Consider the following 25,806-nt stretch of genomic DNA (forward strand, 5'->3'; position numbering starts at 1 on the left):
TTGTTTAGATGTGGCTCCATTAATTTTATGACAACAATTTTAGACAAACGTAATTAAGGATTTGCTGTTTCATCTTTTCCTAGATAAAGGAAATCCATTCAAGAGGTATTTAGTATCAACGTCGACAGATATATAAAATTGTATTCCAAATATGTCAGGTTTATTAGGCATATAATGTGTAAATCTACACCTAGCTTTAGATGGGAATAATTGTTCATCAACTGTAATATTTTGTCCTGGCCGGTAGTAAGTTTTGCAATTTTGAATAAATTTGTTCCATATGTCTGATGCAAGAGCAAATTTATCAGTCTGCAATTGAGTAAATCTTGTTGTCTTTCCATCGAACCTAAAAAATCATTTAATTTCTTTGAATCTATCTCTTGATATAGTTTCTTTGCAAAATGGTATTCACCATGCTTCAGACTGCAAGGAATATAAATCTAAGCCCTTTGCTCCTATTACCCCTCCAACATACAATTTAGCGACAAAAGCATTTAACTCAGCCAGATATAACTTCCAATCTTTATTTCCAAGTTGCCAATGAGCTTCGGATGTACATTTCTTTATATGCAGCAAGATATCATCATCAATTAAAAAGCTTGAAAGCACTAGACACTTTGTCCACAGAAACACGACTCTTTGCAAAAGATGTTGGTTCTGCTGTTTCTTTTAGAACATTAAGCAGGAACATAGCCGCAGACAGAATTTTTGGAATTTATTTAATTCCATATAGTGTAATCAGGAGCTGTAAAAACAGTTTTGCAAATACCCTGATCCCCTTTTGCCCGTTTATTTCTGATGAGTTCTTCTTTGTTTACTTCGCTGACCTCGGATTCACTAATAGTTTGTGTCTGGAATTCATCTTCAGTTTCTACAGAAAAATGATCAATTTCACCTCCGTCAGACTCATTTTCAGATAGCTCCTGCAACAATTCTTTAATTTCTTCATTCATAAGACCTCTTTTCCGCTTATTAGACATATTTTGTAAAAGTTGAAAAAAGTAGAAAAATATCAGACTATCAGAAAATGATAGGGAATATATTTTAGCATATGATTCTCACAGTGTAAAGGAAAGGTGATAATGAACTTGACAGCTGAATTTATATGTACTGAAATACTGATTTGGGATTACCAAGAAAACATCTGTCCTAACTGTTATCACGTACAGTAAGTAAGCTGAACTCACAAATGGGAAAATACATCTGTTAAATAGACTGTTTCTGAAAAGAAATATAGGCACGAAAAACCCTGCATCTACCTTCCTTGCAGTATTTTCTTCAAACGAATAGATAATTGTAAACAAAGGAACAACAACTTATGTAGATATTACAAAGTAGTGAGACCACCCAGGTTTTTATCCCTCTGAGAGATAGTATGAATGCAATTAAAAAATCTTTATCAGTGAATGTTTTTCATGGGACAATGCCTCAAGCAGAAAGAGGGATAAAAGTAAAGGGGTCAAAATGACCCCCATCCTCCGTTCTAGGAATACATGCCAATATTTCAAAACTAACAAACCTAGAATGCTGAAAATTTTTTTACAAATATTTGTTATCTATTTAGGAAAAGTCAAAAAATTCCAAACGATTTCTTCCAATAAAACAAAAGTAATCAACGGTACACTAGAACGACGTGCCGTTTTAGTGTTAAGATAGAGAGATGAAGTCCCAAAATTAAATAAAAAATAAAAGGTTATAACCAATTAAATTTAGAAGTTTGCTTTCATATTTTTTATTTTACATATATATATTGTAATTTTTTTTACAGACTAAATTTGATAACCTATATAGCTGCAGAGAAAGTATTCTTGATGCGTAAGTAAATTTTAATACATTATAATTTATTACATAAGTCTGAAATTTCAAATTTAGTATTTCAGTTTTAGTCTTTTTATGGTTTTAAAATAAAATGAATGGGTAAAGATTTGCTTTATTTTTTCCTTATACTTAAAATCTGAAAGTGTTACAATGAGGAAGAAAAAAATTCTCCTGCCTTCCCCCCCCTTTGTATCAGTTAGTACATTAGTGTTTGTTGGGATTTTCTGACAGTACATTAGTGTTTGTTGGGATTTTCTGACAGACCTTCTGATATTATCAAATCAAGTCCATGAACTTTATCCAATCCAAGAGTGCAAGGGTTGCACATGTTGTTTCCTTATGTCCTGGGCATCTTGCATTTGACAGTACGAATTTGCTCGATTCCATCCCAATTTTAAAAAAGGATCCCTTTGATGGTATTTTTAGTGCTCGTATGCTGCAAATACACACTTACATACATCTGTATTTTCTCTGGAATTCATGCTAAGGCCAAAGGCTTAGTGGCAGCCAGCTTCCCAACCACCATGCTACATTAATGTTTTTAATTTATCAGCTATTTGTTATTAGTTTAAAATTTTATCAAGCTATTAAATTATTGCAAGAATATATTAATGTTACGTTTATAAATAATGTTTCGTGCTTATTTAAAATGTTTATTCAGCTGTGATTGAATACAGACCATTGAATGCTAGTTGCTCATATGTTCTAGGAAGCTAGATTTGAATTAATTTTCCTGGGTATTGAATATAAATTATATTAGAATCAATTAATTCAGATACAGATATTAATATTTAATATCTGAATTTGAATTAATTAATGCAAAGTTTCTAAGCGCACTTAAATTTATCAAAGAGTGCACTGAGGAATGGAATCCAAACTGCTTATGCTTCTTTTCTTATCTTGCCAAATTCTTGATAGGACAAATGTTCAATGCTTTCAATACAGAAAGTCCCATGCTTTTATCTAGGATTCAAGTTAATCTGTTTTTGGCTATTTTTTGCTGACCATTTTCTACCTGTAGAACGAATTCTGGTGATTGAACAGATGAATTTCTTGGGATTTCTGCAATTTTCTGTACATATTAACATTAATCCTTTGCAGATGAAAATGAAATTCATTTTAATGTAACTATTTATATGGACAGTGGGGCAACTCTCTGTATAATTAGTTATGTGTGGCACCTATGTGTGGTAACTGTCTGTGGTAACTATGTGTGGCACCTAATTACGACCTATGTGTGGCAACTGTGAAATGTAAGCCACTTCATCTTAGAAAGCTGTAACAAAGATGCCTCAACTAAGGCAGATTATCTTTGAATAATTTGCTGTATTCTGGCTCAGCTTTTAAATGAAACCTGTATTTTTAATAGTCTTCATATTTATTATATATATATCTATATCTATATATATAGATATAGATATATATATTCTGGTTATTTCAGTATTAACCACATTTATTAAAGATTATATATTTTCAACATAAGTGAAGCATTAACCTTCTCTCTTAAAATTCAGTATTGAGGTGTTTTATTAAGTTTTATATTCTTTATTTATATCTTCTCATTTTAGGTTAAAACGCTCTACAGATGTCATGTTCGGAGGAAAGCATGTTCTTGTTTGTGGTTATGGTGAGGTAATATATACAGTTTTATATATTTTATGAATTGTTTAGCAGCAATTAAAGTTACTGTAGTTTTATGTATTTCAAGTTTTAAACTTTTTATTTACAAATTTATGTGAATAAAATGTACCAATACATCTTAATATATGTTTAATATGAAAATCTGCATGCATAGCATAAATGCCTTCAGATCTTTTGGTATATATTTCAAAAAAAGTAATTTACTAAAAATCAAGAAATTATGATGCTCTGATCGATTAAAATCTCAGGCAATTGCAGCTAGATTAAGTAAATTGTATTTAATTCATTTTTTGCCAAGATAAATTTAAGAGCTGTATGCACTACAATACTTAAAACAAGATAACAGCTATTACATATTGTTGTTCAGAGGCCAATATTTAGAGTAAAGAAGCCATCGATTTAGGACAACACACTTTATTTACATGTATAATGAATAAAAGGATCACACAGGAAATCGTATTGACCATCACACAGCAAGTTAGATATTATCATCTCCATACGCTCGAAGCTCGAATGACGGATGTGTCGGGAGAAGAGACAGCTGCACCATCATACGCATGCGCATAAGAAAAAACGTTCGCTTGCCTCTACCCAACACATATGTATTGAATGCCTTATGGCATCTTTTATGTTAACAAAAAAATTATTTTGATAGCTATGTGTTTTTATGTTGACTTTTGTAAATTGTTTCTATTCTATGTGTTTCTCATACTGGCTAGATAAGAGCCCGTACAAAGAAACACTACATGAAAAATACCCATTCAAATAAAATCACATACACACACAGGCTAAAAGACCACATAGAGAAAGCCTACATAGAGGTAAATGAACACTGCTCAAAAAAAAAAAAAGGGGGGGACAGTTCTATATCTCCTATTCTACTGGGCCGATTCACGAAATTCAAATTGCGTTCTTCATGTCTCGAAAGCGCGACTTAGGATATATGTTAGATTTATATATAGCACTATTCTAACATAGGTATTTTGACACAAAATTGGACTTTTTCTGAAATAACATACCAATTGTTTTACATATTTTGATTCTACAACTCAAATTATGCCTAAATATTAAATTTTCTAAAATTTGGTGCGAAATTTACGGAGAAATTCAACAATTTATGTTGGCGCTTTTTATTCAGTTTGCGCCAAAATTAGTTCACTTGGCGAACTTCTTAATATGTGGCAACCTATTTTCATCTCCATTTTTACATAGTGCGTGAGAGGAAAAAAGACTCAATCATTCCTTCTTTTATGTATTGTTCTTTATTTTATATTTTTAATTATAATTGTTATTAATTTTAAGCAGTTTGTTTCTTTTTTGAATTTATTTTAATTGCTTACGTTGCACAGTTTCTTTCGAATAACTGTTTAAAAAATTTCTATTTACTCATTCGAACTGTGTAGTTTAAATCAAATGTGCATCGTTTATTTTATTTTATTTTTTTTCAAAGTTAGTTTCAAATTTAATTTTCTTTATACTATATTTTTAGTCAAAGTTACTATTTTACGTAATTTTTAAATTTTTAGGCTTTTATTTTAATTGTTAGTGTTGCATTGTCTCTTCAGATAATTATTTTAAAATTTTCTATTTATTCATTCAAACTGAGCATTTTAAATATATTTATTAATATAAATATTCTAGAATTTGATTTGATTTATTTGAATTGTGTTTCTTTTGGAAGAATATTTTGTAATCCAGACTACGATGCATTTGAAAACTGCATATATTAAAAGAGAAAATACAGTAAAGCACACTTAACACGCCTTTCAATGTTCCGTTCAGAAAAGATATATATAAATAAGAGAGATGCATAACCGACATTTTAACTTAGGATGACTTGCATACACTGCTTTAAACAGTTTTATCATTGTGCCCATTGCTTTACACAATTTTATCCTACATTTGGTTTTTTAAAATGTTATTCATATTTTAGTCAAATATTTTATTCTTGAAATCACAAGAATCAAATATCATAAGATTAAAAAGTTTCAAATTAAAAAAAATAAAAACACAAACACTAAATTTTATGCAAAAACTTATTTTTTCTTCAGGCATTCTGCTTTATTCTTTTTTTTTTTTTTTTTTTTCTTTAGGCATTCTGCAAGTATCTTAATAGCATTCAACTTTTCGTCACATCTTGGTATTTCTGACAATCCTTTTAAATAAAGTTATAATCTTCCATTTCATAAAGGCCCACAAACGGCCGAGCGGTAAAAGTCTCTGAACACTGGTAGTTGACTCCGCTATTCGAATCCCGGTAAACGGGCTGGTTGAATGGGCGTTTTGTGGATTTTCTCATGCGTAACGTGTATGCCAGCTGGTTTCCCTTAGAAATTTCTTCACGAAGGCATCCTTTCTTTTAGGCAGATAGCCCTGCTTTGCCATAACTTAATAATCCAATTCAATCCATTTCATCAGAGCTTTTATGTCTTTAGAGGCTAAGCATTTTAAAGGTATGAGATAAAAGAAAAGACTAATTTCATCAAGAGGTTTTTGTTTGTTTAATTATGACAAAGGACACTAGGGCTATCTGCCTAAGGGGAGGGATGTCTTCGTGGAGGACGTTCTAAGGGAAACTGGCTCGTATACACGTTACACATGGGCAAAACCACAAAAACGGCCACGCAGACAGTCTGTTTGCGGGATTCCACCCTCGGACCGAACTACCAGTGTTCAGCGACTTTACCGCTCGGCCGTTGTTTCATCAGGAGGGGAAAAAAAACAGTCTTTTTTCCTTAGGTGACATCCATATACATCACTGGATAAACTCCTGAATCTTAAAATAATTCGACTGAGAAATCATGGGATTCTCCGTTTATGATACGATATGATGTTCTATAACGTAATTTAAATTTATACAGCCATATAGTCTAAAACCAGTCGCGCTTCACTTTAATCTGCAGTGATATCATTTTTGTGTTTTCTGTTAGCCACAAGCTCAATTGTTGGTATTTGCTGGTGTACACGTCCAAGTGTTTTTTCTTTGAACACATAAATTCTTTGAAGTATCCTGAAAGTATCTTCAAAAGCATCCAACTTTTTTAAACATCTTGGTATGTCTGACAGCCAAATTTCCCTGCAAATTTTTGCTTACTTTTCTCCCTAATTTTCTTCTTTCCTTCTACAGTTATTTTCAGTGCTCACACAAGAAAATTAAGATTTTTCGATTGCTAGACTTCCATAAATTTTGCATTCTTGTCATTTTTTTTAAAAATATCAATTACATGAATTGTGTTTCAGCTGAAGACAGCTTTTCATTTTTTAGTCATTTTAACTTTATTTTTTAATTTTTAAAGTTTAAAGCAAAGTCCAAGGGATAAATATTTTAATTAAAAGATTTATTGCTAAATGACAAAGAAATAAAACAGTCCAGCAGTGTTTATTGTGTACCACCGAGTGACCTGATTCTTATATCGGCTGAAACAATCTAAATCATGTTAAAGATCATGTTTTTCTATAGAGTCTATAACGCAAGAGAAAAATTAGCTTCTTAAAACATTCTTTCTAAGAGAATTAATATAAAAATTTATATTTATATATATATTTTTAAAGCTGGGACTTGAACCAAACTGTCAAACTTTTAAAGTTTAATTTACATGGTGGTTATAATGAAAGTTCCACTTTGAAATGGTCATAAAAGGAAAACTACCGGACCAAATGTTATCACACATGGGAATCGTGTGAAGGAGGTTATGGGAATTTATTTTCTGTGGGGGGGGAAGAGTTCAAAAACTCACCACCAAGGAAAAATGGCGCTGTATTGTTAAATAAAATAAGACATGAAAACATCGGTTTAAAATGTGTTTAATCGTTTCCGAAGCGTGTTACAAAGCATGTTCAATACAGCGTCCAGTATTTTCCGAAAGCAAGTTAAATCCTGTTACTGCATTCTCAACAGCAGTGCTTAGCATATCAGGAGGAATGTTACGGACGTGTCAGTGTATATCATTTTTCATTTCTGCCAAATTGTTTAGATTATCACCATAACAGTGCTTTTGAGATAACTCCATAGCTAAAAGTCACAGAGGTTGAGGTCTGGTGGAACGAGGGGAAGTGTCGGCCTATAAGACATTCATTCGTGAAATGTTGCCTAACTGTGCAACACATGTCAGGTGAAGCCCAGCCCTGCATAAAAATTGTAGTATCTAAAATGCCACGTTACTGCAGTTCATGTATCACGAAACATTTTAACATTTACTCTAACCGCGCTGTAATCACAGTAGTCCAACTGTCGACTGCTATTCAGAGAAAAATGGTTAAGTTATGAAACTAGCTGTCAACTGCTATGCAATCGAATGCAATGGAAGTAGGTAGATAACATGAGAAATTTCTTTGTCTCAAATCGATTAAAAGCGTTTTGAATCGGTATCTTCATGTTTTAGGGCTGAATTCAGGCTTCAAAAATTACAAATTAGCAATCTGTAAGAAAACGATTTCCAGATTGTACGCACTTGTGCGAGGGATTTGCGATCTCACATTTTCTAATCGCTAATTCATGGTTTTCATGGGCGAATTTCTCCCTTACATGGATGGCACACTCGACTTTTATCTCATGTAACGCCTTTAAATGGTAATTTGCTTACTTCAAAGTTTCTTAAGGGTATACAACATATTAAACCCGTGTAACAAAAGGTTAAGTTAGATTCCGACCCATATGTCGTTTAAAAATATTGCATACAGCACCATTTCCTTTCTGGTGGTGAGGTTTCGAACTTTCTTTTTTTCGCGGAAAATGACCTCCTTTACACTACCAAGTTTCATAACATTTGATCCAATAGTTTTCCTTTTATGAGTTTTTCAAAATGGAATAATTATAACTACCCTGTATATTATTAAATTTTAATTTGAAGCTATGCGTTATATGCATACCGTGCATAAGATTTCCGCTTTTATGGAAAAAATAAAGAATCGAAGCAAATATACTTAGGATAATGGACCAAAACTGAAAAAATTTCCCCTGTCTCCAAAAATAAAATATTGAAATTTCGACCTTGAATTTATTGGATTATCGAAATATTCAATTTGACTTATCTTCTAAGTCCTAGTTCCGACAACAATTCTGAATTACTTAAGCTGAATTAAAAGATTTAGTATATATTCACTGTATGTTAATAAAGTAATCAGAGCATAATAAAAATAGATTATAGAATTTACGCTGGTGCAACATTTTGTCTGACTGCACAACATGTAATGGAAGAGAAGGCTTGTAGAGATCTGTTTTTGACATACCTCTAAAAGTAGATGGTATACTCCTTTTGTCTCTTCAGTGTCAAAAAACTTTCTTTTGGGAGGCAACTTTTGTTTTTGGAAAAGAAAGACAATCACAAGAATAGGTTCTCTATGAAAGCATCTTAACCACATAGCTCCCATGTTCTTTCTATGTTCAAATAACCAACTAACCTTGTTTAAGCGCGATTTCCAAGTGAAGTTACTAGCAAAACCCGAATACTCGTTAAAAATCATGTAGCTTGCCAGTCGGGAGTAGTATGAAAGATACAGGGCCAATAATTGAATTGCTGTTTCTAAACTTAGATGATCATACCTTAATTAAATATAATTGATTAACTTCTACTAGACCTGACAGTAAGAACTGAAGTGCAAATAAATAATATCGTGTGCAATCGTGATTAATATAAAATTAGAAATATTTGCATTCAGACAGAAAGTTTTTTGAAATATTTGCAATTACTTTTATAAGAAGAATTTATTAATAACTGTAATAATTACGTATTATATTACTGATGATTAGAATTCAATTCTTGACAATTTCATTCTAAATTAGAATTTTAAGGATATAATGAAAATACGCTACTCATAAAAATACATTTTAGTATAAAAAATGAGTTGATTTTTTTATGTTTACAAACTTCTTAAATTTATTTAATAAACATCGTTCCCTTGTTGTTAATTAAATCCAGAATTTGGGTGTCGTTTATATAATTATTCTTACTTGTCCACAGAACCGCTGACTTATCCAGCCATTAAGTAGCTGCAGATCATTTCTACATAACCATCGAACTTCAATTAATTCGGTCTCTAGAGGGTTGTATGTTTATATCATAATTTGACTTTTATAAAAATGATTATTCTAAATCTTATGTTTCTATAAAAATATAGTGTGCTTTAAAAATATGGATGATAGTATCAGCTGCTCTTTCAGCCACTTCAAGCAACAGCTTGTTTAGAAATAAATTATGCAGTTAATGTCATGAAATATTTTCGTAAAATTCAAATAAACATCAAATGAAAGTTCTCAGTTTTAGAAAATTCGATTTAAATGAAGTTAAAGTAAAGTAGTAGACGATAAAAAGCCGAAGATAAAAATTTATTCTTACAAATATTTTTTTTTTAAAAAGGAAGAAAGAAAGAAATTTAAAAAAATAGTTAAAGATTTGAATAATATCATCCATAATTTAAAAAAAAAGCTTTCCATATAGTATTAATAAATATTTATTATGCATCATTGAGGGGAAAAATTTCATATAATTAATTCTCCATAAACTTTTACTTGAAATTTAAGGTTAAGTATAGCTGTGGCAATTCACTGTAACAAAAATCCATAAACCACATTTGGCGTTATTATCGCTCAAAAAAAAGATGCCAAATTCTAAAACGTGAAAATATGTAAATTCGTGTATATCTTAGAACTTTTGAATTAAAAAGTCTAATTTTTTGCAGGTATGCTTAGAAATACACCTACTTTAAGATGATGGTAAAAATTTTATAGGTTATAATTCAAAATTTTTTCGAAAAATTTATGAAAATTATTTTAAAATAGAAATTTAAAAAATAAAACACAAAAAATGGGTATATTTTGTTTAAAATAAACCTAAATTTCAAAATGTGAAAGGAAAAATCAAAAAAGTTTAATAAAAAAAGAGATATTAATAAATATTTGCCAAATTCAATTAACACTGAGGAACTAAAATTTTGAGAGCTAATATTTTAAAAACTACTCGTAGGATTTTTACAAAACTTGGCATTCTGGCATAATTTGAGTCGTAGAACCGAAATATGTAAAAGAATTGGTATGTTATTTCAGAAAAAGTCCGATTTTGTGTAAAAATACCTATGTTAGAATAGTGCTATATATAAATCTAATATATATCCGAAGTCGCGCTTTCGAGACATGAAAAACACAGTTTGAATTTTGGCAATCGGCCCAGTACAATGGGAGATATAGCACTGCCCCCCCTTTTTTTTGAGCAGTGTACATGGATTAAAAAAAAAAAAAAAACTTTTAGGTAAATATTAAGGTTATTTTTTTAAATAAGGCTAATTTTCAATAAAAAGAAAAATAGTGTAAAAATCATTAAAATATAGTTTACCCCATATTCTACGTATTTTCATGTGCTTTTCTACATAATTTCTATCTTTGTTCAAATGTAAGTTTTTTAATTCGGATGTCAAAGAACTTTGCTACTTTTGAAGAAGCTCACTCCATGAATGCACGACTCCAATTTTCACTTCTTCATCATTGTTGAACCGTTGACCACGAAGGATCTCCTTTAGGTACCAAAAGAAGTGAAAATCACTTGATGTAAGGTGGGTGATCCAGTTGTTTCCATCCAAAAGATCTGATTAGACCTTGTGTTTATGCAGAAACACATGACCTTGCATTGTAATGAAGTAACATTACACCAAAAGACAACAGGCCTCACCACTTGTTTTGTATGGCATGCCTGAGTTTTTTCAAGATCATGCAGTATGCATCAGACTTGATTGTTGTGCCTTCTGGCAAAAAAATCCAATAACGAAATTCCAAAAGACAGTTGCCATAACCTTTCTCACTGAAATGTGTTTGGCTTCCTCTGTGGTTGGCGACGATGTGTGTTGCCATTCCATTGATTGTTAGACCCTGGAGTCATATGAGACACCCAAGTCTCATCTTCTGTAACTCTGTGGTCCAAAAATTCATTTCCTTCCTGACTGTATCTTGTCAAAAACAATAAAGCACAGCCCAAGCATTTTATTTTATGATCATCAGAAAGCAGTCTTAGAACCCACTGACAACATAATTTTCAATAATTCAATTTCTTCTAAACAGTGGTGTATACAACTGACCTTGAAACCTGTAGTAAATCACTTGATAACTTTGAAATTGGGAATCATTGGTCCTTTAGAATTTTGTTATCCAGATCATGAACAAAATCTTCAAAAATCGGAGAAGATAGGCCATAGCATGGTTCATCATGCTTATTAGTCTGCCTGTCCTTTATTATCATCCTCTTTTGAACTTTACTGTCACTCATAGCATTCTCAGATAAGCTTCACAGATCTGGTGGTGAGTTTCTACTGCTGCCAACTTTCTTGCACTCAAGAATCAAATTACATATTGTATCTCACAATCAGCAGGTGACTCAGTTTTCTTAAACATTATAAATTTCTACAGCTCAGAACACAGCAGACGGTACTGTTGGAAATGGTTCCTAGATGCATTTAGGTATGGTGGGAGCAGACATGAATACGTGTAGTGACAATTGCACATCACTGTCATTCTCAAACAGACCTTATTTAAAAAATAATCTATGTATTTATGGTCAGACTTCCATTGTTGGATGGTACTTCAGTAGATATTTCTCATTAGTGCACAATTTCTCGGACCCCAGACACTGAAAAAAGCAGAGCAATGCACATCCATATAGTTCCTTTTTCCCATTTCTTCACAATGGGAAAAAGACTTGAGTTCATATGCGTATGTGTTGACAGAAAGTCTGATTACATATGTGCATGTGAACAGAAATTAATTTTCCTAATATTTTCAGCTTATGGAAAACGAACTCTTATTTCAAAACTCCATTATATTTCATGTGTTTCAAAACAGAAAAAATTCTTAAAGTTTTGTATCTTATTTCAATATAAATAATGTGTCCACAAAAGTTCTTTGTGTGAAAGTTAACAAACACGCTCAACTCATTTGTATGAGTATTTGGCTTTGTGTGGAAAAATTTTATCCGTATGTGTATAAAAGAATTGTGTTTGAATAAATTTTCTTCATGATATGTAACAAACAAATATTTTAATTCATATTCCTAGTTTATATACCTCTATATTTAGGATCACAAGAATGTTTGCTTGGAAATAAGAGGTTGCCAAGTGTAAATGTTTGAGAAGTCCTGTTCTAAATAATATTTGCAGGTTTCAGTACTGGCATATAGCCAAATTGTAACATTATTTAAATAAATTAAGATAGAAAAATATATAGTTTAATGAATTTTTTATATGATGAACCACTTGTGCGACCAATCATAAAAAAAAGTTATAAAAAAGAAAAAAATATGTAATGATTTTAATAAGTTCGGCTAGCATAAGATCATAAAAATATTTAATGTTTTTAATTAGATATATCATGAATTAAATGCGTTTTATTTAAACCAAACAGATTATAAAGTAAAATAATACATATATATATGATCAGCATTTGAGAGAAAAAGATTCATTGGGATGATAAAACCTGGGTGGTCAGTTTGGAGAAAATCACATTCCCTAGGTCATTCTGATATCATTGTGGGGAGTTGTTGGGATTAGTGAATGAAAGAGAAATCACACATATGGCAGATAATCTCAGGATGCTTTCGGCAGACCAACAGACAAGAGGATCGTTACATTACCCAACACGTACATGTAGCGCCATCTGCTTCATTGTCCTCCAACTGGACACAAGCAGCAGTTTCAGTATATGCGCTTGTGTCTGTCAACATCATCACGAGGTAGCTGGCTGAAAACCAGTTAATGTTGTGGTGCCCCATATGTGAGCTGCTAAGGGCTCCCACTCACTCTCACCTCCATTTGGAGTGGATTCCTTTTGATAGTATTGAACTGTAATCAACAAAACCAGGTAATCTTTGGCAATGAATTAAGTGTCAATTTGGGCAGTGTTGACAACCTGAATCCTGCCTTCATTTTACAGTAGTGCACTGCTCCCACATGTGATATGATGGAATAGAATATCATCACGTATGACAGCTGGTCACTTCTTTTATTCATCCATGAAAGCCCAGTGGAATATTAATATTCATCTCTAATAATCTGTGACAGTCCAGTGGCATATTATCTCTAATATTGATCTGTGACAGCCCAGTGTCATGTTCACGGCATCTTTAAGCCATATATATATATTACCATTCATGATAGGGCATCCAAGAGTTATTTTCCAACATGATAATATTTGGCCACATGCAGCTAAGATTTCACAAGAATACCTCTGACTGTATTACCAGTCATCTCTGGCCTGTTGGATTCCCAGATTTGTCATATTGAACATATCTTGGACCACTTGGGATGATAAGTTATATTTATAGGTGCTAGAGGGTTTTAGGTGTTATCAAAGAAATGCACATAAGCAACTGTGAAATTAGATAAATTATTATCCAAAAATTAGACACCATATGGGGTCTATATGTCTTGGTATCATTGCAGTATTGTGTCATGCATTCACGTGAGAGGTGGCCCAACAGGGTACTGGAACCTGAATTCATAATAGTTTTTTTTTGTAATAAAGTATACTTTTGCTTTGATTTTGTAATCATTACTTTATAGCGACATGACACTCTCATATATATATATATATTTCAATTCTGACAAATTTTTCTTTTTATCACAAATTTTATGGCAATGATCATAAATATGTAAGTTATTGCAATGCATGCTTTTGTTTGCCAGTATGATACAATTTATTTCTATCTTTAACTGTCAAAATTAATTTCTGTAGGTTATCCTAAAACATGCTGTCTGAAATGGCATGGTGCACTTAATTTGAATAAATGGTACTCTGCTAGAGCTCTGAAATACTGTTAATAAAATTAAAAATTTGTCTGTTAACTGCTTAACACTTAGTTATAGCTCTTTCTTCTTAGGTGGGAAAAGGATGCTGTTCTGCTCTGAAAGGAATGGGTGCAGTAGTATGTGTATCTGAAATTGATCCAATCTGTGCTCTACAAGCTTGGTAATTATAATTGACTTGGTATTTGAAAAATAAATTTTCAAAATGGATGGCACAGTAACTTTTCAATAATATTAATTTCTAAAATAGAAATGTATAAGTAGATGCTCGTTATAATTCTTTATCAAAAAATTTATTTATCTAAAGATTATTTATTTTCTAAATAAAAAGCTCTTAAGCTAATAAAAAGCTCTTAAAGCTTTTTGTTTAGAAGTTATAGCTGCAAATTACCCTAACTTTTATGAATCCGCATTTATACTTATGGCTGTGTATGTGAGGGAAATACTGGTGCCGCGTTCTACTGTGAAGGATATTTTGAGGAATCCCATGCTATTGGTCTTAATGCCTCTAACTTCGATGCAGAGATTTTTGCCATGGGAAAAGCAATTTTAAATCTTCTTGAACTTGATACTATTTTTAGCAAGGCATTTATATTTGTTGACTCCAGGGTTGCAATTATGGTAGCTGCCTCCTATACACCTAGTGATTACTTTTTTGTTGAAAAAACTTATAAATATATCCAAAGTAATAGCCTCTGGCTCGGAGCTTGTTTTTCAGTGGAATCTCAGTCACTGTGCGGTGCCTGTAAATGAAAAAGCTGTCCTTTTGGTTAAAAATGTCTGTAAGCTACCCCAGACACATTTTCCTCTATCCAGCCATCAGTTTAGTTCTGCTGTAAAGAAGAAAGTGGGCCAACTCTTAAACAAAAGTATAAACTCCTGCTAAACTGATAAAGTATAGAATACTCTTGCATTTTCCTCCTATCCCAATGGACATGCCCTGTGCAATTTTTACAGCAAATTTTCGACTCTCGACAGGACATGACTTCCTGCATAAACATTTGCACCACATTGCTGTAGTGCTGATGATGTCTGTCCTCTTTGTCTGTCTAATGACAATTTGCACTGCATTTGATTTTATGACTTTTAATTCTGACAATTTTACCAAGGCTAAATTTTGTTGGGCTGCCAGAAGTCTCATGGCAGATATTGTTACAGACTGACATTGGGGGGGGGGGGATAATATTAATTTTTTTATCATTGTCTGCATGAATTCTCCCCCCCCATACTATCTAATTTAAATATGTAAAAAGCAGCTTAAATGAATGTACTTAACTGTGCTTAAAGAAAATAATTGTATTTTATTACATGAGTGCATAATGCATCAATTTAAATATTGAAATTTAAAATTTAGCTCAGAAGTTTAATTTTAAATTGTTCTTAATGAATCAATTGAATAAAGTCTATGCTTATTAAATATAGTTTGCTGAATTTTCCATTGTTTTATAACATTGGTAGATAGTTTTTTAGAAAGTCTAATCAGTCAGGAGACTAATAGCGAATATAATAGTATATTTTGGCTATTATAATTAAAGAAACTGTCAATAAAAGTTCAGAGTTCTTCTTTGTTGATTTTAATAATTTATGATTGAAGTTGATTATTGTGAAATATAATTATGCAAAGCATCAGGTACTAATTGTTAGAAGATCTGAAAAATTCAACGTGTCTGTTTGTTTGATTTTAATAACTTATGATTAAAGTCGATTATTGTAAAATATATTATAATGATGCAGAATATCAGTACCCAAGGTGTTAGAAGATACATAAATCTTAGAAGATTCAAGTCCTTATATAACTGAAGTCATTAAATGAAAAATTTAATAACAAGCTTATAAATATAGAATTTTATGAATCTAAACTGACATATAGGTAAGTGTGTGGTACAAAAACAAATTTCAGTGCAATTTCAATGATTTCATCATGAAGTTTATCACATAAAAAGTGTACATAATTCTGTTACAGTAAAACATCTTTATGAATTTATTTATTTATCAAGATAATTCATCATATGAAATGTTTGCAAGCTGAAAGCATTTTGCCCGTATGAATTAATATAAAATGAATCAATTCATTTCTGGAGCACAGATTATTCCTTTTTTTAAAATTTGCAGCAGTATTTTATGCACAGATTCATAACATAAAATCATAAGCAATCTTTAAATCTAAGGCAAAATAAGTAAACCTAATATTAAACAAATAAAATAGACAAAATATTAATTTAACTTCACTGTATTCATATCAAAGAGATGAACAGCATAACTGGAAAATATTTAAGAAGATTTATTATATGAATGAGGAGTCCCCTTCCATAAAAACATAAGGCATCTTCTTTTATCTTTTTTCTCTTAGTGCTAATTGACTGTGCTTGAGATTTAGTGGGTCTGTGTTTTGCTCAAAATTTGTTTTGTGTAGCTTTTTGTTGTCTATATCTTAAAATGTTTTGGAAGTTAGACATGGCATTGTCATTAAAAATACTAGCTTGTTGCTTCTTTATCAGGATGATTTTTATATGAAATTTTGTATCTTGCTCTATTTTTCACAAATATCATGGTTCAAAATGGGTTTTATCTTCTCTTCCTTCTATCTCTAAAAAAATTTCCTATGCAGTTGCCATATAGTGCTACTTTTGACGGTATTCTAGTTATTTCTTATAGTTCATCTTTAGTGTCCTCTAGTAACTCCTCCATATCTTTATTATTAACATCAAAGCACATGGTTTTTTCTAGAGACAAAATATTATAGATAACAAATAAAAGTAGTCAATTCATCAATAGGCTTCAAAATCTCTATCTGCAATACAATCTGGCTATAATTTTCTCCAGACCGAGATCGTGGTCCTATAAATCACCTGCTACCAGTCTTTTTTAATGAGTTCAGTAACAGAAAACATTAAAGTAATGTTTCTAGAAGTCCTTGAATGTTAAATTTGTATCAGGGGTTAATTCAAATATCAGACTGAAATAATATTTGATTTCTTATAACCATGTAATGATTATCACTGTAATTTCATTCTAAATATGTTTGAATGTTGTCTCACTTTTTAAGCAGTCACTGTTAATTGTAGAATGTATAAATTGTCTGTCTTATTTCTTGTTAATGCTAAAATATATAGAAATGTACTCCCACTCACCAAAAAATACTCCTTCCTTTCCTGAGTCCAGATTTTCATTTTCTGAATCACAGGTGATACTGAAATTTGATGTATTGGAAATAACAAAATTTATTTCTATTGTTTGCTTGCCCTTTGGTTTATCAAAATGATTTAATGTTTTCATTATGTTTTTCTGTGAAAAGAGAATTTTTTCCATTACATTTTGAGCAGCAGTTTTTTAATGCATATAAAAATATACATTAAAAAAAATCATTGTTTTTCTAAATGACTTTTTTTTTTCAAGTAATTCATGTGCCAAGGTCATCATAATTATTTACTGAGATAAACTGAGTGAAAACTTTGACAAAGATTTTTCAGACATTTTGCTAACTTTTTTAAATGAATTAGATGCTTTTTTAATCGCCTCAAAAATTGAGGACAATCTCTGAATTTATGCAAGAAGTAAACTGCCAAAAAATGGGAAAAGGAAGCAGGAAAAAAAAAAAAAAAAAACTCTCTTTCTGGGAGATTTCTTTCTTTCTTCTTTTTTTATTTTTTATTTTTTATTGCCTATTTCAAAAAATAGAGATATATTGAGATCTCCTTTAAGGAATGTTGAAATTTATTTTTTGGAAGTTATTTCCGAGACATTTGTGCTGTTTAAATTAACCATAATAAAATCCTTAGAATTTGCTAATAAATACAGAGAGTAAGCATTGGCCATTTGATAAAAATACTCTGAATACAAAAATCTAAATTGAATTATGTCCTGCAAAAAGTATCCATATTAGATGAAGACTAAATGGATGGTATAGTCAAAGTTCAATGTGTTCCTTGTAATGAAACATTCAGGTAGTGACTTCCTCATTTCAGAAGCTTTACTGCTAAAGAAATATGAAATTTACTCAAAATTAATTGGATAATGTAAATCAACTATGTTTTGTTTTGACATGTTTGCCAAGCAGCTACAGACCCAAATTTTTTATCACACAAATTTATGCTAAAATTATTGTTTCTTCAATAATGAGGTATTTCATTTAGTGCTGAAGGGAAATTAAGAATCAGGACTCTCCACGTGTTTTATCATGGGGAAGGGGGAATATCTAATGTGCATATATAAAGCATACCCCCCCCCCCGAAAAAAAAGGTTGTTGGTGGCTCTGAGGTCTGGATTCTAGATCATTTTGGATATTGGACATCCGGATCTCCAACTTTGTACTATATTAGTCAAAAACTCCCCTCCCCCTCTAAGAAAAGGTCAGACTGACAAAAAAATTAAAGGTTTTATATTGCTTAATACTCTTTAAATATATACAGGGTGTTGATGCTACTCTGTAAAATAATATTAATTGTAATATTACAACTCATGCACCTTTAAACTGGCAATATTTGTACTTCTTTTGTATATGACAAACTTTTGTTGCTATATTAATGTAATAAAAGAAGTGGTTTTTTATTTATTATGCTTCATCAGAAGCAGAATTTGAAACTGTTCAAAAGTAAAGCTGCTAAAAAATCTTAAATTGTTTTCATTTTAAAATTATATTACAGTCCACTATAAAACCTATAAAACTATGCTGACACAGGGTTTATGCTGTTAAAAGGTTTTATACTGTTTAAATATCTCAGAAAACAGATTAATACTGTTTACAGACTATTTCTAATTTTTAATAAAAGAAGTTACTTCTAAACTCAGAAAAATATTATGCATGTCTAAAACGTATTTGATGCAATAATGTGTGGTAGTCTTGTGTTTAAAAATCTAAAATTTTTATATCTTTATGTTCAAAATATGAGCAAAAGCAAGAGTTGGATGTTCCAATTAGTATATGGAAATTAAATAAAAAATATGCTTTTTCATTTTCACTGTTAACATTTATTTAATATTTTACAATCAAAATACATTTTATTCCATGAAATTGAATCCTTTGTGATGCAGGAACATAAACACCAGAGTTCTGATGACACTAGACAATTTTTTTCTTTAAATTTCAGATCTGTTTTTGTGTATGTGTGCATTATGATTTCAAGTTATATAAAATAAAGGGATTATAGTGTTACAGATTATAGAAAACTACCAATTGCACAATAATCTATATTATTATATTTCCAGTATGGATGGCTTTCGAGTAGTTAAGATTAATGAAGTTGTGAGAAACATTGATATACTTGTCACTGCTACTGGTAATAAGATTATCTTACTTTATACTTCTTAGTAATAGTTTATTTCTTAGAAATTAAATAGTTTTTTAGTTACATTTGCTTAAAGTACTATTTATTCTAATTTTTAGGTAATAAAAATGTCGTAACTCGAGAACACATGGATAAAATGAAGAATGGTTGCATTTTATGCAACATGGGCCATTCCAATACTGAAATTGATGTGGTTAGTAATTTTTATTACATTTAGAACAAATTTTCATATTACTTTACTGTAAGATATGGGGTTTACTCTTATCAGTAATGCTATTTGTTAAATCTCCAGTGCATAGTTTACAGAAGTTTTATATGAGAAAACTTATATGGAACTTAAGTAAACTACAGCAAAAATAACTCTGTTTATATTAAAAAAAAAAGCCAATAAATACATTCATTTGATGCTTAATTTTTTTACAGCAAAGTCTGAAAGGTTTGACATGGGAAAAAGTGCGATCACAGGTAGACCATATTATTTGGCCAGATGGGAAACGAATTATATTACTTGCAGAGGTATATGATTGAATCATTTATTTTTTAGCGTTATTATATAGTTATGAATACCCACCTGTTAAATTATTCATGCGTAGTAACCATTTTTAGCATCATAAAGTAGATTACATATTTGATAAATATATATAACAAAATATGGTAAACATTTCTATTTTATATAAACATAAATTAAAATATGCCCTATAATTCAAGGGAATGCAGCCAATTAGACTTCATGGTTTCACAGCTCATGTGCCAGACATCAGTTTTGAATGGAAGCATATTTATGTTATCTACTAGGTTTTAGAATGCTTTCATTGACTTTCAGTGACTATTGGCATCAATGTGTTAGGCATTGCTTGTGATCAGTGTTCTAATTCTTTTTAGGGTTTTTCTGACTTTATGATATAGAACAAGCCAGTTTACTTCCTCAACATTGATACTAAATCAGCTATGTTCAGTGTATGCTTTATAGATCAGAAACCATTTGTGCTAAAGCTCTAAACTTTTGGTTATTCTAAATTATTGCCACAATGTGGGCAGAAAAAAATTAACTGAACTATATTAGATAATGCATTTCTCCCATTACCCTTTTGTTGAACCAAGAGACAAACCCCAAACCAGAAGAAATAGCTGCAAATTGTGAACTCTTCTGTATCAAACATCACATGAGATGCAATGCACTAAGAAACTGCAACTCACTCTTCATATTATTGGATACAATGCTACTGGATTGCCAAAACATAAAGCATGATTTGTCACTCCATGCAACATGTGGTCATTGTTCCAGATTCATTCAGCACCAAGTTTTACACTGTCAGAGACAGTTTGCAGTATTGGTTAGATTAATCCTTGATTTAGATATAGCTGCTAGCTGCGAAATTCAAATGCTGAAAGCTGTTGTGATGATGGCAGTACCCAGAGGCACTTAATTTTATATTAATGTTTTCTGTTATACACTTGTAATTCTTACACATTTCCATTTTAGAATTGAATGGAACATGTGTAATATCTTTTAATGAAATGTTATTTCATTATTTGACAAAATGGTGATATCTTATCACTTTTTCCTATTGAAAGTCGGCTAGCTGACATTTTCCACCTATTTTACATTATTTATTTGTGTTGTTTTTGACTTTGCATGGTGCCATCTCTGTTTTTCTGAACTCATCATGTGTTATTGGTAATGGTATCTATACTCTTGAAGCATCCAAATATTCTTGATTATTGATGCACAAAATTTGGGCTCAGGAAAAATTATTTAATTGTAACTACAGTTTCAGTTATAAAAAAATATTGTTAATTTCTAATACATCTTCTACTGTGTTGTTTGTTGTATGTGTACAACAACAGTATATATCTTAGCATTAGAATGCTTTAAACATATATAGTTTATAGGAATAAAAGTTATAGCATAATAATCAGGGCTGTGGAGTCGGTAGGGAAAATGACCGGCTCTGGCTCCTGGAATTTTAAAGACTCCATCTCCCTCATATATATGTAAACAATACACATGGGTTACAGCTTATTTTCTAATATAAAAGAAGTAATAGATGCTACAGAAAAAAAAATTGATGGCACTGCAAATTATTTATATTAATTAGCATTTATTATGAAATGGAAAAACTGACATTTGTTATTTCTAAGAAACAGTATAGTTTGGGAAAATCTTTGTTGGAGTGCCACAAATCCGATTTGATAAACTTCAGAGCTGAGAAGAGTCTTTCCACATTAACTTAAGTAGGAAGAAGAGCTGTTACTTTTAGGGCTACTTCTTTTAACTTTTCAGGATAGATTTTTATAAGTTCTAAAAGAGGTGTCTTGTAAGCACAATCATATTTTTCTATTTCTTCAAAGGCCTTGTAGAAATCTTGTTTGTATTTTTCATTTTTATATCTAAAGGATCTTTCTTGGTTCTTTATTTTCATCCACTTTGCCTTAGCCTTATTAATATTATCCAAAAATATTTCTCAAAATCTAATTCATCTCTAGAAGAGGATGACAGAGACTCCAATGCAATGTCTGCAGTTTGACTGTCCTGATTCGAATTTTCTAATTGTTCTGATAATAATTTCATTCTTAATGAAACTTCTTAGATGACTTTTTTTGCCTTTTAATTTGTTCATCATCCAAGAAAATTCAATGTTTTGGATCTGCATATATTGAACCCAGCAAGATCTCATTGTCTAGCAAACTAGTTTCTTTTTTCTTCATAGAAGAAATGATTCCTTCTGCAATAAACCCTCCATTTCAGAAAGAATAAACATTTCATTGTTCCATTCTCACCTCCTGTCAATTTTTCAGATTGCAGCTTTTTTGGGGCTTATGGTGTAGAAATAAGAGTTCTGAAAGATCATTCCATATTCTTTCTGTTAGTGAAACATTATGGTTATCTACATCTTCTAAAAAAGTTCTTAATTCTAACAACCTCTTTATCATCAAATATGCACTTCCTTATCACGTTGCTTGATCAATAATTGATTCTTTTTCTGCTTGCTTCCTAAAAATGACATCAATTTTGGGAGTTCTTTGCTGCTGTTGCTGCTTACGTAAATTTACCAGTGAAATTTGTAACTAAATGAATTAGTTTAATCACTAATGGCAAATATCACATCCATCCTCCTCCATTATATTTATTTATTAATATGTTAATAAAATAGAATATAACTATATATTAATGTATATAGTCCATAAATAAAAATAATAACTCAGCTTGTCATTAATTTTTTTCAATTAATTTTAATTTCATTTCAAATTTAAAGTGTCCAACAAAAACTGAAGTCCGAGTCAGAGTCGGCCTGTTTTTATCGACTCCAGCTCCAACTCCTTTTACCCCAAAATCTGCCCTACTCTGATTCTGACTCCATGACTCCAACTCCACAGCCCTAATAACAATATGACTAGTTATGGACAAAAAATTGATATCAGATTTTACATTTTGGTCTCTCCAGAAGCACTTAGTATATTTAATACATGAAGTATTTCATCTGGCACATATCTGTGAAATGAATCAATTGAAGTGTGTATATAATGTAGCAATGAAGAGCATTAAATGCAAATTTATTTTTGTGCGTAATATTGTTATACATTAATTTATATATTAAGTTATCTTTATCTCCATCTGAGATCTTAACGTATATGGAGAGAGAAAGAGAGAGGATATAGTTTGTATTTATATACATATCAGATGTTTGAAAAGTGGAGCTTATAGGCTTTATTTTATTAAATATTTATTCTAGACATGTACATCTACTGAAAGTTTTTCATATTAAAATAGGAGAATTTTATGTAATTAGTCAGTACTGCAACTGGCAGGAATCTGTAAACATGATTCCAGCCTTTTTTGTGATTCCTGCAATAATTCTAGTTATTAAAATATTCATTATATTTTATAAAGTTAAATACAAAATACCTTAATCTATGGATACTTTTAATACCCTCGACTAATTTTTATTCTATACTTTTATCCTTCTTATGGAGATTTTCAGGAATAAATTTACTGATTTAGATCACTTTTAATCTCTCTAATTTAGATAATTTTTAATGCCTGTTGCCACTGAAAATTCAACAAATCTTGATAGTTCTGATAAACATTTACCCCCTCCCTGCCCCAAAAAATAAATTACTCATTTTGAATAATGGTTCTGTATTGGATGAAAGAACTTGCTAAATTTTTAACTAGCCCCATGAAAATGTAAATTTTTAATACTTCTCCAGATTTTGCAATCAAAGGTTTTGAATGTTTTTATTTGTAAAAAAAATTTAATTCTATGTTAATGTTTATTTTTAAGGGACGATTAGCCAACTTGAGCTGCTCTACCATTCCATCTTTTGTTGTATCCATCACTGCATCAACTCAAGCTCTTGCTCTAATAGAACTTTTTAGTGCTCCTGCTGGAAGATATAAAGGTGATGTTTATCTCCTGCCAAAGAAAATGGGTATGTAAATGTTATACAAATTGTAAATTTAAAAAAAAAATCGCCATAAAGAGAGTATCTTTGTTTTGTCAGTTCCAGTTACAAAAAACATTAAATTTCTCTTTGCTTGAACTGCCAAATGTACTGTAAGACCTGTATAATACCTGTATTTTGCATTTACCTAAATATTATGTGAAGAAAATAATAGTTAAAAGGTGCATAAAAGCAAAATTATAATTTCATGTAAAGAACATTAAGTATGCTAAACCCACATAAGAGTTGATTTGAGTGATGAGTTACTATAGGCTTTAATTTGTATTTTTATTTGTTTTATTTCTATTGAAGCATACTTTTAAATTGGGGTTTTTGAATATCAGTTTTAAATTTACACCTGTTTTGAGACATTTGCTTTGGTTGATCTAACTTTTATTCTGCAATATCAAAAGTGAATGTTATCAAAAGTGAATTTTTAATTTTATGTATTCAGAACCATGATCAGTGTTTGCATGTCATTTGAATATTTAAGTTAAAAAGAATTTTTACTTGAATATCTTTAATTTAAATAACTAAAAGTAAATATACAATAAAAATTATGATACTAATTTAATAGTTTTATTGCAAAATTACAATTGTAGTTAATAATCTAGTGTCTCTGGAATGATTTTTTTAAATGCATTAACTTTCTTGAGATTTTATTTTTAAGATTTATTAAAAGAGGTGTTTTTACTTTTAAACATTTATAAAAGTTAAAACATTATACAGTACAAAGTCCGAAATCCAGGGGTCCAGTATCCAGAATGATTTCAAATTCCAGCATCCGGATCACCAGCAAGCCCCCCTTTATTTTTCAAATGTTTTACACTTGCACATTAAATATTTTTTCATAAGAAAATGTGGAGAGTCTGAGTTACTTCTCAATTTCATTCATTTCACTTCCACACTAACCACTAACACCAACCTGGCAAATCATTATTTATCATTTTTTGCTTTCATCACTTGCATGACTGTTAGCACTTTGTAGCTTGAGAAAACAACTCGTGCAGTGATGTCTACTAGGCAGCATGATGTAGGAAAGGCAAAATCTTTAGAATTTAGAGAAGCACTGAGCAACAAGACTAAAGGGTGGCAAAATCTTTATAATTTAGGGGAGATGCTAGTATGCAAGATTTTTAGAATTTAAGGAGGCTCAACAACAGATTTAGGCCCTACAGAGACTACACAAAGTGGCAAAATGTCTAGCACCAGCCCTGGATAAATCTTAAGTTTATGTGGAAATTTATTTATTTGGGACTTAGATAAACCTTAAGTACATTCAGGAAATAGTTATAAGTATAATAAATAACTAAACTAATATAATTGAGACTTATGTTTGTCAGACAAAATTTGGTGGAACAGCATCATGTATTTACTCTCCAATCTCAGGCTGCATTGCCAGTAGTGTACAGTGTATGCTGGCTAAGCTCTATGATGACAGACATAAATTTGAAGGTTTTCAGATATCGCAAACAAAAATCACATTTTTTCAATTAATGGAATTTGTGAAGAAATTTGTAGAAGTTGTAATAAATGAAGACATGCTACAGTAGACATTTTTCATAGCAATGGCAATACCCCAAACGTCAGTCAACTGGCAGATGGTAAAATCCGTAGTTATGGCTCTAAATCCAGAAAATGTCACCACTGACAATGAAGAAAATGACAGTGAGGTTGTTGAAAATGAAAAATTTTGATTGACAATTTAGTGTGAATTCTTGATGTAGCAATTACAATAGTTGAACATTTTTTTGAACAAGAAATAATGTCTTTTGCAATTGAACAAGAAATAATGTCTGTATATAGAATTTAAGAGAATGTATTAGAGTAAAAA

At 30.8% G+C, this 25,806-nt stretch overlaps 1 protein-coding gene across 7 annotated transcripts in view; it reads left to right on the plus strand.

Moving 5' to 3' along the window:
- The window catches only part of LOC118189539 (adenosylhomocysteinase-like 1), a 373,963-nt gene that overhangs the window by 339,111 nt on the left and 9,046 nt on the right, over positions 1–25,806 (plus strand). For all 7 annotated transcript variants that reach the window (XM_035360165.2, XM_035360167.2, XM_035360164.2 and 4 more), the window contains 7 exons: positions 1,769–1,815; positions 3,387–3,450; positions 14,316–14,404; positions 19,447–19,517; positions 19,625–19,719; positions 19,950–20,042; positions 23,813–23,960. In XM_035360165.2, coding sequence (XP_035216056.1) covers positions 1,769–1,815; positions 3,387–3,450; positions 14,316–14,404; positions 19,447–19,517; positions 19,625–19,719; positions 19,950–20,042; positions 23,813–23,960 — 607 coding nt within the window. The remainder of the gene's footprint in view (positions 1–1,768; positions 1,816–3,386; positions 3,451–14,315; positions 14,405–19,446; positions 19,518–19,624; positions 19,720–19,949; positions 20,043–23,812; positions 23,961–25,806) is intronic.

The sequence above is a fragment of the Stegodyphus dumicola genome, chromosome 7, assembly GCF_044657685.1.
Source record: "Stegodyphus dumicola isolate Sdum_Otavi_A_Nest chromosome 7, ASM4465768v1".
In the NCBI taxonomy this organism is placed as follows: Eukaryota; Metazoa; Arthropoda; class Arachnida; order Araneae; family Eresidae; genus Stegodyphus; species Stegodyphus dumicola.